Source organism: Stegostoma tigrinum, chromosome 9 (assembly GCF_030684315.1).
Source record: "Stegostoma tigrinum isolate sSteTig4 chromosome 9, sSteTig4.hap1, whole genome shotgun sequence".
In the NCBI taxonomy this organism is placed as follows: Eukaryota; Metazoa; Chordata; class Chondrichthyes; order Orectolobiformes; family Stegostomatidae; genus Stegostoma; species Stegostoma tigrinum.
In genome coordinates this window covers 16,532,916-16,547,255 of record NC_081362.1, presented here as the reverse complement: position 1 = coordinate 16,547,255, position 14,340 = coordinate 16,532,916, and the positions used below count along the sequence as shown (strand labels likewise).

At 44.5% G+C, this 14,340-nt stretch overlaps 1 protein-coding gene across 2 annotated transcripts in view; it reads left to right on the top strand.

Moving 5' to 3' along the window:
• Positions 1 to 2,543: 2,543 nt before the first annotated feature.
• The window catches only part of esr1 (estrogen receptor 1), a 248,960-nt gene continuing 237,163 nt past the window's right edge, over positions 2,544 to 14,340 (top strand). For both annotated transcript variants that reach the window (XM_048535896.2, XM_059648375.1), the window contains exon 1: positions 2,544 to 3,102. In XM_048535896.2, the coding sequence (XP_048391853.1) occupies positions 2,651 to 3,102 (452 nt within the window). In that variant the 5' untranslated portion in view covers positions 2,544 to 2,650. The remainder of the gene's footprint in view (positions 3,103 to 14,340) is intronic.

Here is a 14,340-nt window from a genome sequence, read left to right as displayed (position 1 = left end):
TGTTAACACATTGATTCTTCTATACCTTCTGCTCCTCAGGCTGAGGCACGGTGCCATTTCTGGCAAAGCAACAAGATGTATGAGAGATTCGCCTGTGCTGATATTTCAAAATTTCCAGATCATTGAGCTCAACAATACCAGAACAGAGCAGGGCTAAATTCATTTTCAGTCTGACTAAGCAGCTGTACAAGAGTCTCATTTGTAACTCCAGCTTTGGCCTTGTGTATAGTACACTTTCTTGGAGTCCTAAGGCTGTAGGTTCAATTCTCACTCCAGAGGCCTGAATGGACTACAGCCCAGAGGATATAGAAGTGTTGAAAGTACCAAAATTTTTGAACGAGTCATCAAAGGTTAAGGTGAATTTAATAGATTCCATTGCACAATGAGTTGTGTGTTAATCACTCAGATGACACCACTAAATCAGATTCACCAGTCACTTCGTGAATGTGAGATCCTACTCTGTGTGTAATTTTGGTTGCTACATTTGTGAAAACAATTATAGTGATTATATTTCATAAATGACTTATTGGCTGCCTGTGTGGGGGCTGTGGAGAGGGTTAAAGCGAATATCGGTGCTTTTCTCTGCCTTAACAAACAAAATCCTGGCTGCTTTCTGACTTCTCATTCAAAAATGAAAGGGCATGGCTTTGGGAACAGTTGTACTCACCAATCAGTAAGAGAGTGATTCTTTCTGTCTCCAATCTGGCACATTATATTCCCAGGAATTCCAATCTGGCACTTGCTATTCCCAGAAATTTCAGCCTCGGTATGTTCTTTACCTCTGCGCTTGATGAGCTCAATTTTAAAGGGCTTATCCCTATTCTTCCAGGGCCTTGTCTATCGCTATCTCTGTCATCTCATCCAATTATACGATCTGCAGAGAGCTCTGTGACCCTCCAATCTCACCGCTTACATACTCCCTAGTCCCTTCCTTGCACTGTTAGTTGTCCTGCCTAGTTCCTAAGCTCTAGAATTTCTTCCTGAAATCTTTCCACCTCTCTAGTTTGCTTTCTCCTCCATGATAGCACTCCTGAAAGCCTAGATCTTTGTGAATGAAAATGGTAACCCATTTGAGTACCCCATTACCTCTTGTCAAATCTTATCTGTGAACACTCCTGTGACACGCCTTGATTAACTGTGTCTGAGCCACCTTGTTGAAACAAGTTGGTAGTGCTTCTCGCTGATGAGCTATGTTTTTCTGGGACTTCGTTTTACCAAAGCAAGCTTCCCGAATCAACACCTCGCCACCGAACCCTCTTCTCTACTGGCAGCTTAGGTGCTGTCGATCACTCCTCATCCAATAACGTCAGTCCGCATAAAGCACACATGACTTCCTGGTGGGCTGGTTGGGATTGAGGGTCTGTTTCTCATGCTGTGTGAAAGGAAGATTGATTTGGAATTTTGACCCTCAACTCCATACCAGCACGCACATCTTTACAGAATGGCAACACATGTAATGGATTTTGACCAGGACAAGGAATGGAAAACAGTTGTGTTTGAGTACAGGTGCTTCCATTTCTAGCAGCTCAGAAACGCTCCCTCTTCGCTGAAGCCCGGTGAAGGTGGGCCTGTTCTTCGCCAGACTCTAATGTGACACCAGCTGGCTGTCAGTGTGGCTACAGATTGAAAAGAGGTTCACATCCTTTCAAATGATTTTCTTTTCCCCTCTGTTGTATGTTTATTGACATGTTTTTAGCGCTAACAAATCATCCCTTTAAAAGTCCAGATTAAAGACCCAGCCAGACATTATACCATGAATAGAAATAATTCGTAGCAGCAGCAGCAGAAAAAGACTCAGGTAGAGAGGCTGAAGAAGTGGGAAGAGCTCCAGAAAACTATTCAACACTTCGTTAACACATTAGCCCAGGTCGTTCCAATTTGTCACAGGCGCAAACTGAAAATAGCACTGTTTGGCTATGACTTCTAATTGGTTCAAGCTCTTGGCTTACAGCTCCAAATGTAGAGGAGGTGTTCCGAACGCATGGGCTTGCTTGAGTCAGGAGGCAGCCGAGAGTGGAGAAACTTAAGGGAGAATAGGTGGGTGTGTGAGTGATCAGGCGATTAAGCGGGTTTAGATTTCTGGGACCTTTCCTGGCTTCGAAATTTCTCGGCTTTGCAGGTGAGGAGACCATGGGGGGGAGCGGGGGGAATCCCCCAAGGGAAAGCTGCCCCTGAAGCTGCAGAAGCGTAGAAAGGCACACATATAATAGAGTCTTTAATGTTTGGTGGAACATCAATTCAATGTCACTTTAACAGTGTCTGCCTGCGGTGGAACATTACACTAGTGCCAGTGTAAAACAGCCTTTTGATTTCTGGCTGGCTGCCAACACCTTTGTAATGCTTATTAGCTCAGATGTGAAAGACTTGGGTTTGAAGTTTGATTCTGTCGTTCTCCCTGCACTCTCTCACTCGTATCCTCCTCCTCCTCTTCACGCAGTGCAATCAGTGTGTGGATGAAGCGCTGTCATCAGTAGTGTGCGCTGTAGTACTCGTCCTCCCCTGACAGTGCGATTTTCTTTCCCTTGTAGGTTGGTCAACTGATATGAAGTGCGATCCTCCAGGCGACAGTGTCAGTCTGTGACACTGAGAACTGTGTTGGCTTTGGTTTTGCTCTTCCCCCACCTACACCCCCACCCCCCACTTTCTCTGGATGCTGGTCATGGCAATTCCACTCCATCACAAATCACCTGCGATCGCTTTGCTGCAGAAGATTCAGGCTAGTGACTTGGACACTTTTGGCAGGCAAACTCTACAGTTACCTATAAGTGGCGATGGACCTCTGAACGAAATCTATGTGGAAAAAAACCGAGCCGGAGCAATGAACTACCCAGAAAGTGGCTACGAGTTTGCTGCAGCAGCTACCCTGTACAACCCGGCTGGTCTCGGCTACACAGCCTCCAGTGACTCGCATGGTTCCAGCAACATCGGGGGGCTCCACTCCCTCAACAGCATGTCTCCGAGCCCGCTGGTCTTTTTGCAGACTGCGCCCCAGCTCTCGTCCTATGTGGCTCACGGGCAGCAGGTCCCCTACTATGTAGAGAATGAACAGAGCAGCTGCAGCAGTTTTGGCTTGAGGGAGGCTCCCCCTTCAACCTTTTACAGGTAATGAGAAAGTGCTTTATCTATTCTCCCGACAGAACAGTTGTTGAAGTGGGTGGGGGGTGGTGGTCGGTGGTGGGGGTGGGTGTTACTGGTGGGAGGTTGGGATGGAGATGGCAGACCGTTCAGCTGAACGCACCCCCCCCGCCTTGAATGTTTGCAACAGAAGTCTGCCGTTTGTCCCTGAAGTGTTCCTGAAATGCTATTTTTTGAGTATGACACTTCTCTACATTACTTGTTGCAACATGAGGAGTCAGATGAAAATTTTACGAGGTGCATCTCTCTTCACTCAGTGCCATGTTTAGTTTGGACGGGACACAGTCTGTCCCTTCCACCACCCTCCCCCCACTCTCCCCTTCCCCAGACATTAATCTCGCGAATGGGCTGCTTTTGGGTGTGCCCCAGATTTTACAGCCCAGACCGCTGAAGTTGTTTGCGATGTAGTTACAGTTGCTAAAGTCCGTCTGTCCCAGTTGCCCGTAAATTGCACTGCAGTCAAAGAATGCGAGAGCATAATTTGAATCTCTGAACAGTTTCTACTTTCGATTGTGGCTTCTGGGCGACGTTATCTAAACTGTCTCTCTGCCTGGAGAACATTTCATCAACTCATCGTTTCCCTGGACAAAATAGACACTGCTCCTTTAGCCCTCACAAAGGGGGCAAATGAAACCTTGGGGTCATTTTGTATCCCTTGGGCTGCCATTGCTGCTGATCACATAGTGACTGTAACTGCGTAGTCCAATCCTTTCCTCCCCACCGCATTGAAATCTGATACCACGGGCAGCTTAAATTGACTCGAATGAAAACCATACCCACTACAGGATAGAATACCCCCACAGCCCCAAATGCAGTCGGATTTAGAATGAGCACATTCCTTAGCGTGGGGGCTTTGTAACGAGTTAAACCCTGAGAACCCTTTCGTTGTCTGGCATTCCCTCGTGCTTTGAGGGAGAATGGATATAAAAGTTCATTTTGTGGTGTTAGGCAATAATATCACCGATAATTTGCTACGTCCCGAGTATAACTTTCCGAATAGCACTCAGGAATTCAAAGCATAGCAGCGTTTCGACAGTTCTGTGCCAGTCAAAGAGCCGCATTAAATAAAAGTAGACTGGTAGGGAAGGATTCAGCTCTAATGTTCATGACACAAAGAGATGATTTGTAGCCCTAGTATATTAGACACAGGTTTTCCTATCACTGAGATTTTTCTCAACATGTTGAGACAAGCTTCGTTTTACACTTGCTGTTGTCACTGTTTTGATTGTGCAATTAACAGTTCGAACATGAGTCTCTGTAAGGCCAAATGTGCATTTTTCTTTTCTTTACGAACTAACTGTGATGTGAAGAGTTTTGACAATATAGAAGAGGAGAAATTGGTTCTACTGGCAGGAGTTACAGGACACAAACTGGCAATCCAAGCAGAAGGGAGGCAAGGAGAAAATTTTTTATCAGGTAGTCATGGCCTGAAAGATGCTGTCTGGGTGTTAGAAGCAGATCCAACAGGGACTTGTAGAAGGACGTTGGATAAACATTTGAAAAGGACAATATTGCAGGGCCCGGGGGAAGAATAATGGGTGGAAGAGGTGTGCAGGGTAAACTGACTAGATAGAGAGAGCTAGCACAGGTACTGTGGTCCAAACGGTCTCTTTCTGTGTTAGAGTTTTGATGATTCACTGTCATGGTGCAATTTTAGGTGGTTCTTCACAATGAGATCAACTCCCTGTGTCGCCTGAACTCTATTCTGTTCTGTTGTGACTCTTTGTCTACACATTGGAATGTGGGGTGGAAATGCCCTGGTGTACCTGGGGATGGACAGAACAAGACACAATAGAAATGGGGGCATTTGGCCCCAGCATGTGCAACTGAGACAGATAGTGGATGAGCTATTGATTGTCAAGAGCTGGCTGGAGAGCACAACAGGTCCTCTTAGATCAGGATATGCTTTTGTAACATGATCGTTTCTTTATATTGATTTGCCTTGAACTATTCTCCTCACTATGGCTTCCATCCCATGGAATGTGAGCTATGGTATTCTGGATCTCTCTCCTTCACTGATGCCGCACCCCCCCCCCCCCCCCCCCCAACCTCCACCCCATCAGCCTTTCCACAATGAACTGGGTGAGCATCAAGTGAACCTCCCCCATTGCTTTCTCCTTCTGTCCTTGTGAAGGGACACACTGCCTGGGCTTCCCAGCGGTTTCAGTGAAAACCCACTGGGACACATCCCCCTAGCCACCCTACCCTGTGGCTGGGATAGTGAGAGACCAGCGGTGTCAGCCTGCCAAATCCCCCAGAACCTGTTGCTAAAATCCCACTTCCTCACGCTGGGTTGACTGATTACTCAAACTGTGCAGGTGATCCCAGTTTCAGTCCACACTGAAATAAGGCCTAGGTGGGTCTGGGGGCATATGGGGGAATACAGATTACCACAGGTCCTCTGGGCTGGGAGTAAAGGAAGTGCGAAACGACACAGATCATCATTACTTCATCACTATCCGGCTTCCTCTGTGTGGAATATATTGGTGTGAAGATGGGATTGGGACAAAGGCAGCCTCAGTGCTGATGCCTTCTGTGTGCCAGTAGCATGCCAACATTTAACATTTTGACATGCACCCAGGAAAGGGGCTCTTCACCAAGGCATTGGTGCCATCTCAGTGCGCTATAAGTGAGTACGTTTTTCAATGGGAACTTCCTGATGCCTACCATTCACCTTTCCTCTCTACCCCTCATGATTTTATAAACCTCTATAAGCTCCCCCCTCAACCTCCTGCACTCCAGTGAAAAAGGTCCCAGCCTATCCAGCCTCTCCTTATTTCTCAAACACTCCATTCCCAGCAACATCCTGGTGACTCTCTTCTGAACTCCCTCCAGCTTAATAATATCCTTCCTGCAACAGGGTGACCAGAACTAGACACAATACTTCAGAAGTGGCCTCACCAATGTCCTGTACAAGCTCAACATATTGTTCCAACTCCTATCCTCAAATGTTTGAGCGATGAAGGCAAGCAGGCTAAATACCTTCTCAATCACCCTATCTATATGTGATGTGAACGTCAAAGAATTATGTACCTGAACACTGTTCTGTGACACTACCCAAGGACCAAACACAGGCAAATAGGACTAATTAATTTGGAAAACCCGACTGGCATGGATACATTGGACCAAAGGATTTGTTTCTGTACTGTATGACTCTGACACTAGAGACAATTGGTTATCTGTAACTTGAGGTAAACACTCCATAAGCATGGGGTAAACGTGAGGACCCAGACTCTCAATAAACTACAACAGTTAAAAAGGCACACTAAATCTGTGCTATTGGTGCTTTTCTGCACTTGTATCGAACTGGTTTTAAAGAATAATCTTGCAATAAATAAGCATCTGAGGAAGAGTAATAACATGCAACAATTTGATTCTGATTTTAAGAGTGATTCAGTTCAGCCTGAAACTATCGTCTTCGATCTGAATCAAGAATGTTACTTAGACATGAGGAGCGAGTTGGCTAAGGTAGATTGAGAAATAAAAAGATATCACTGTAGGCAGGCAGTGACAAGCAGTTTAGAGAATTAATGAATTATTTTGCAACAAATAAATGTTTCCTGAAGGAATAACATCCTACAGACGTGAGATTGGTGCACAGGGTAAGTTAACCATGGTGTCATATCAAAGGAAGAGGCTTATAATGTTGTTGGAAAGAGTGGTCAGCCTTAGGGAGCATTTTAATTTGCACATGATAACTGAGAAATTGATAATGCCAAAATAGGACAGAGGAGTAAACTATGTAGAGAGCTGTGGCTGAGGTTGGACATAATCTTAATGAGATAGGATCGTGACAGTAACAATCACTCATCCTTCCAGTTAAGTTCTAGACGGGAAATTCTGAACTTTACTTTCCTGCCGTGCTGTGAATTGTGGCCCTTATATCCTCAACTCATGACCATTTAACAGCCTCATCCCATCTGGGCTGCAATCATTTCAACTCCCGGCACAATGAGAAAGATTTGACCTGCCCAACTGTTTATCCAGTGTGGCCAGGACTGTTGGTTGCGGTCTTGGGCAGCGTGGTCTCTGAACGAATCTGCTCAGGGTGGGAGGGAATGGATTCAGGGCAGAGGGTAGACCACCCCTGGCTTCGTGTTCAATCACCTCTTGGCACTGTCATTGCTCCTGTCTGATTTCTCAGCCCTCCCTTCGATCTACACTGCGCTCCCCCCCCCACCGCAAAACAATACTTACCTTTCCCATCGGTGGTCTTCCAGTCTAGAAGTCACCGGGACTATTGCCCCAGCAGTAGCCTTGGTCATCTCTGAGGTCTTCTGGAAGTGCCAGGCGCTGATTTTGGTTGGTGGGATGTCCTGGTCCACAGTCTGAATGCTGTCACAGAGCTCACCGCCCAGCGAACAGCTGCCTACTCGCCAGAAGATCCAGGGGGCTTTCTTTGTGGGTTTTCTCTTCTGGAAACTGTCCCGCTCTTAGACTCAAATTGAAAACGAGAAGATCCCAGCCATAAAAAAACCAGAAGACCATAAGTTGTAGGAGCAGAAGTAGGCCATTCAGCCCATTGGATCCGCTCTGCCATTCAATGAGATCACAACTGATCTGTTAGTCTTCAACTCCACTTTCCACAGAACGTCTGCATTTCCTGAATGATTAAAAATCGATCCACCTCAGCCTAGAAGGCACCTAATGATTGAACCGTCACTGCCCTCTGCAGGTAAGAATCCCACAGATTTGCTGAGATTATGACCCCTGATCTTGAATTCTCCCACAAGGGGAGCCCCTGATCAGCCCCTAAGAATCTTATACATTTCAATGAGGTCTCCCGCTCATTCCTCTTTAATCCAATGAGTGTGAGCCTCCCTTACCCAATCTCTCCTCATAAAACAAATCCCTACATGCCCCGAATCAAGGGAGTCAGAACAGAATGTAATAGTTTCTATAAGTATATCAGTGTATCGGGAGAGTAAACATGGTTGCCTTCTCCTAATGACAAACAAGGAAAAAGTAGACACTTTGAGCAAACAATTTTATCTGTGGAAGACACAAACAATGCACTTGGGAGCCAAGTGTCAAGTGAAAATGAGAAATTTAAATGTAGTGGTGCTAGCGAAGTGGCAGCATCAGAGAAAGCAAAAGGACTAAAATCCAACAGATTCACTGGATCTGTTGGCAGATCTCCAGAAGGAAAACAACCCAGTAAAATTTGAGAATGATGCAAACTGGTCTGACTCTCCTTGCGCCCATCAATACTCCAGCACAACCAGCTATGCTGTGATTTAATCATTCTCCCTCTGTTGCTGGCTACCTCCTATGCTTTCAAAAGACATGCCTGCAGAAACAGTGGACGCTGTGGTTAGGATCTTTTGAATCCCCTACAATCCAGAACATTCCTCGTGAATTAGAAAGTAGCAAATGTACCCCCAATATTCAAGAAATGCGAGAGAGATAAAACACTTAGGAAGACACCTCTGCAGTTGGCTCTGCTACAACACGTATTTGGTTAACGCAAGCTGGCTGTAATGCAATTGGTGAACAATGGACACTGTTTGGATAATGTGAACTTCCTGCTGTACTGGTACAGCGATTTCCCTGTAACACGATTTTCTACAGTGCAAGTCACACAAGAATGCAATTATCATGTTATAGGAGAACTACTTGTATTGGAGGAAATGCTGTGTTTCTGGACATGGTAACTGAACACCTGGCAAATCATATTTTGATTGGGCTGAGACAGCATTAATTTCTTTGAGGACAATTATGTTTGAAAAACTTGTTAGCGATTTTGAAGATGTAAATGAGAGGTTGCATAAGGGGAAGATGGTGGATGTAGTGTATTTGGATTTTCAAAAGGCCATTCAACAAGGTGCAACACAAAAGGTGACAATACAAAGTTATGATTCCTGGGACTAGGGTAACATATTAGTCTGAATTTTCTCTTGGTTAATGGACAAAGTAGGAATAAGTGGGTCGATTTGAGATAAGTGAGCTGTAGCTGCTGGTGGGTTGCAATGACCAGCATGCAAATGTCAGCTCTTTACAAATTATACTGAAGCCTTAGATGAAGAAAGCGTGTGAATTGTTCTGTTGGTACAAAGTTATTTGTTAAAGCAAGCTATGAGGATGATGATACTAAAGGGTTAAGTGAGTGGGTAACCTTATCATAGTCCCCACTCTTACCATCAAACTGAGGGAACCCGGTGAGGGGATATTGAAGGTATTGCCACCTAAAAATGAGGTGCCAATCTAGTAAAGTTTCAACACAGACTTACAGATAGAGCTGAGTGTTTCCTACAAATAACATTGCTCTGCAGTCCTGCCATACTGAGTTGCAAAGTCGTGGAGGAGGAGCTTAGTAACATCTACGCTAAACTGTTAGCTCACTTTCTCTGTCTGCATCAGTGCGGAAGAATCATAATACACTGTGGAAACAGACCATTCAGCCCATTAAGTTCACACTGAACCTCTGAAGATCATCCCCCACCAACCACCACATCCCTGTAACGCCGCATTTCCCATGTCTAACACACCTAGCCTGTGCATCCCTCGACACTATGAACAAGTTAGCATGGCCAATCCACTTAACCTGCACATTTCTGGACAGTGGGAGGCTGTCCACATAGACAGTGCCTGACGGTGGGATCCAACCTGGGTCTCTGGCACTGCAAGACAGCTGTGCTAACTACTGAGTCACTGTGCCACACAGATATGCCAGCGTTTCCAGGAGGAGCGTTGGCTTGGTGCTTGACGTTTGCACTTCCTGTTTTGATTACAGGGTCATTGCAGCCTGCTCTGCTTTGCTGCTTTCTTTCATGATTTCTACTTTACCTGCCTAGGTCATCATTCAATCTCTCTATATCCTATTTGCCCTTCAGTTCTGTAGAAAGTCTACATTTGTTCCCCTACACACCATTCATCTGCTGGTTAACTATCTCTGTCCAAATATTTTGCGGGTCCACTGTATTTACTTTCCTGTGTTGAATGTGATCCTGTATTTCTAGCTTGGGATTTTTGCCGTCTTTCTTTTGGACCAGCAGTTCACTCACTGGATTGTAGCAGACTGTGCCTTTGATGGTTCTGGGGAATTGGGATGGGTTGAGACAGTTCAGCTTATTTGTCATTTATCAATCGGAATTCTGTTGCCAGGATGTAAAAGGTAGTCGCTTTGCTCTGTGACTGGCATTTGGTTTCCCAGGCTTTGCTGCACACTCAATGTCAAAAACACACCGAGAACAATGGTTTTTTTAATTGATGATGAGCACATTGTTGGCACAAAGGAAGCTTTTGTTTATTTTTTTTGTTGACAAGGAAGGCATTAATTGCCCTTGTGAAGGTGGAATTGAGCTACAGAACACAGGAACAGGAGCAGGCTATTCAGTCCCTCAGGCTTGTTCTGCTATTCAGCGGCCTAACTCTGTACACCTGCCTACGGGCCAACTTTTGCTGGTCAAACTTTTATCTGTCTCGGATTTAAATTTAACAACTGAACGAGCATTCCGTCTAGTAACCACCAGAATTCAAGGAGTGTACATAAGGATCTCCAGGGAAGCGGGCCCTGGGAGCAAGGTGGTCCTCCATGTGTGGAGTTACATAAGAAAGAAGTTAATGTGTGACAAAAGGGACAGGATAGGTCGGCTGAGGTGGTGCCTTTCTGATCCAGATGTCAGGACATCCTGGGTTAAATTATCTTTATGAAAGAATGTGAGCATCTCCTTGAATTTAGAAGCTTGGAGACTGACCTGATCAAGTCATTCAAAGTCATAAAAGGATTTAATAGGCTAACTAGAAATGTAGTTTCCTGTGCAGGTCAAGTTCAGAACAAGCAACATCATGGTAAAACTAGAGCCAGGCCCTTCAGGGTGAAATTAGTAAGCACTGTTTAACACAGTGGATAGAGGGATTCAGGAACTGCCTCTCCCTTAAAGTTGTGGAGACTAGGTTAAGTCTGAAGGAATAGCTTTTTGTTAAATCAGGGTATCAAGGAGAAAATGTGGGGGGTTGGAGTTAAAACTGATCTAATAACAAGACGTACAGCTGGATGAACACAGCAGGCCAGGCAGCAGCAGGAAAGCTGACATTTCAGGCCTGGACCCTTCTTCATTTCTGAAGAAGGTTCCAGACCCGAAACGTCAACTTTCCTGCTCCTCTGATGCTGCCTGGCCTGCTGTGTTCATCCAGCTCCACACTGTGTTATCTCAGACTCCAGCCTTGACAGTCCCTACTACATCTGCATGATCTGATTGAATTGTGGGAACAGGCTCAAAAGACAAAGTGGCCACTCTTCTGTCCATTAATTTCTTAGCTATTCTGGAGCCTAGTCGTTCAAATTATTTTGATTTAAAGAAGGAAAATTAAAGAGATTTATATTTTAACATTGTTCTCCTTTCTCCTACTCTATTAAATGTTGCATGTCATGCCTCACAAGCCTTACTGAATTCTTTGAGGATGTGACAAAACATATTAATGAAGGCAGAGCAGTGGATGAGACGTATATGGATTTTAACAAGTTATTTGATAAGGTTCCCCATGGTAGGCTCATTCAGAAAGTAAGGGGCCATGGGATTCAGGGAACTCTGGCGGCATGATATAGAATTGGCTGTCCATAGAAGACAGAAGGTGGTAGTAGATGGAAAGTATTGAGCCTGGAACTCACTGACCAGTGGTGTTCCTCAGGGATCTGTGCTGGGATCTCTGCTCTTTGTGATCTTTATAAATGACTTGTATGAGGAAGTGGAAGGGTGCGTTAGTAAGTTTGCCGATGACACAAAGGTTGGAGGAGTTGTGGACAGTATGGAGGGCTGTTGTAGGTTGCAACAGGACATTGGCAGGATGCAGAGCTGGGCAAAGAAGTGGCAGATGGAATTCAACCCAGAAAAGTGTGAAGTGATTCATTTTGGAAGGTCGAATTTGAATGCAGACTTCAGGGTTAATGGTAGGCTTCTTGGCAGTGTGGAGGAACAGAGGGATCTTGGTGTGTGCATCCATAGGTCCCTCAAAGTTGCTACCCAAATTGACAGGGTTGTTAAGGAAGCATACGGTGTGCTGGCTTTCATTGGTTGGGGAACTGAGTTTAAGAGCCACGAGGATATGCTGCAGCTCTATAAAACCTTGGTTAGACTGCACTTGGAATACTGTGTTCAGTTCTGGTTGCCTCATTATGAGAAGGATGTGGAAACTTTAGTGAGGGTGCAGAGGAGATTTACCAGGGTGCTGCCTGGACTGGAGGGCAGATCATATGAGGAAAAGTTGAGGGGGCTTGGGCTTTTCACATTGGAGTGAAGAAGGACGAGAGGCGACTTATAGAGGCGTACAATGTGATGAGAGGCATAGATAGAGTGGATAGTCAGAGACATTTTCCCAGGGCGGAAATGACTATTACAAAGAGACATAATTTTAAGGTGATTGGAGGAACGTGTAGGGGAGATATCAGAGGTAGGTTCTTTACACAGGGAGTAGTGGGTTAATGGAATGTACTGCCAGGGTTGGTAATAGAGTCAGACACATTAGCTACATTTAAGGGACTCTTGGATAGGCACATGGATGATAGTTAAATGAAGGGTATGTGGGGTAGCTTGATCTTAAGGTAGGATAATAGGTCAGCACAACATTGTGGCTGTACTATGCTGTAGTGTTCTATGTTCTATGTTCTATGTTCACAAATAGCCATCCCACTCATTCATTGAGTCCATTCCTACTTGGGTTGTGTTTAGATGATCTATGTCTGGAGCTATAAATCTTTTAAACCTCAGGGGAAGAGTGAATGGTTTTACGTTTTGATCGGCCACTTACATTTTCTATAGGATCGGATTTGCTTTTAGAGAAAAGAGGTTCTACAGGACATAGGCAGGTGAGCAGAAATCGCAAGCAATGCAGCAGATAGAATTTAATGCAGAGGAGTGGGCAATGATGCATTTTGGCAGGAGAGATAGGGAGAGCTTTATAGACTTAAGGATGGAGTAATAAAGCATGTACAAGACAGAGGGATCTGGCAGTTCATGTTATTTAGAGGTGGAGGGACATTTGATAGAGGAGTACAACAGCAAAGACATTATTCTGAAACTTTCATAAGGCTGTAACTAGAGCGCCGCATTCAGTTTGAGCCATGACACTTTAGCAAGAATGTGAACATCCTTGAAATCACACCAAACTTTACGCATTACCTAGTGGTTAATTACAACTAATGCTCTGTCCATTGTGAACAGCTCAAAGGATATGCTGTTCCATATGATCACTCAATCGTTACATTATCTGGGATCACTGAAATTTTAATACCTTATTGCACATTAACATGGTAGCAAAACATTTTTTTGACGCGATGGCAGCATCTTGCATTTGAAAATACCACTCATGTTGCTGTTGAAAAGTTTACCCATTGTACACATTTTTGAGAAAATTTATTTTTCATGGTAATTTGAGGTAAAATGCACATTTTTCATGTCTACAAGTGGCAGTTTTATGCCTATTAATGAGCATGTATGATAAATAGTGGTAATGATCTGACCAGTGTAAATTAATCGCATTTACCTACAATTTCACGATTGGACAGCCCTTGCTGAACAATCTTGACTGTGCTAAGAACTACCTAAACAACCATTGTAGGATGATCAGTTGGGTTCATAAGGTGCCGCATTTATGCTTGTTAGAAGCCACATATATTCGTGCTGAGGATCCAGACGTCTGCAGGACGCAAGAATCTGCAGATATATTGTGGATTTTCTGAGCTAAACAAAAGCAAAAACTCCCTGGCACATTATTCCTGGATCGACAAATCAGAAGCAACTTGGCAACGAATCAGCACCCTTCTTCATGCAGTATTAGCTGTTGTTATCTTTGAAATTTGGCATTCTTGCATCTATTCTGATGAATGCAAATTGAAAACCTTCAATGGCATGTCTCTGTTTTCAGCAACAGATATTCTGATAGAATCAGAATATAATAGTTTATAATAATTGACTTGTTTAAGAAACAGCAGCACGTTTACAATGCCATATGGTAGCTATTTAGAACATAATGCCTAATGTTTGATGTGATTTCAAGGATGCTCACATCCTTGCTAAAGTGTCACGTCTCGAACTGAATGCAGTGTTCTAGTTGCGGCCTTACGAATGTTTCAGAACGTTTCAGAAAAATGACTTTGTTGTTGTACTCCTCTCTCAAATGTCCCTCCATCTCCAAAGATCCCTCTGTCCGGTACATGCCTTATGACTCCACCCTTAAGTCTATAGAGCTCTCCCTATGTCTTCTGCC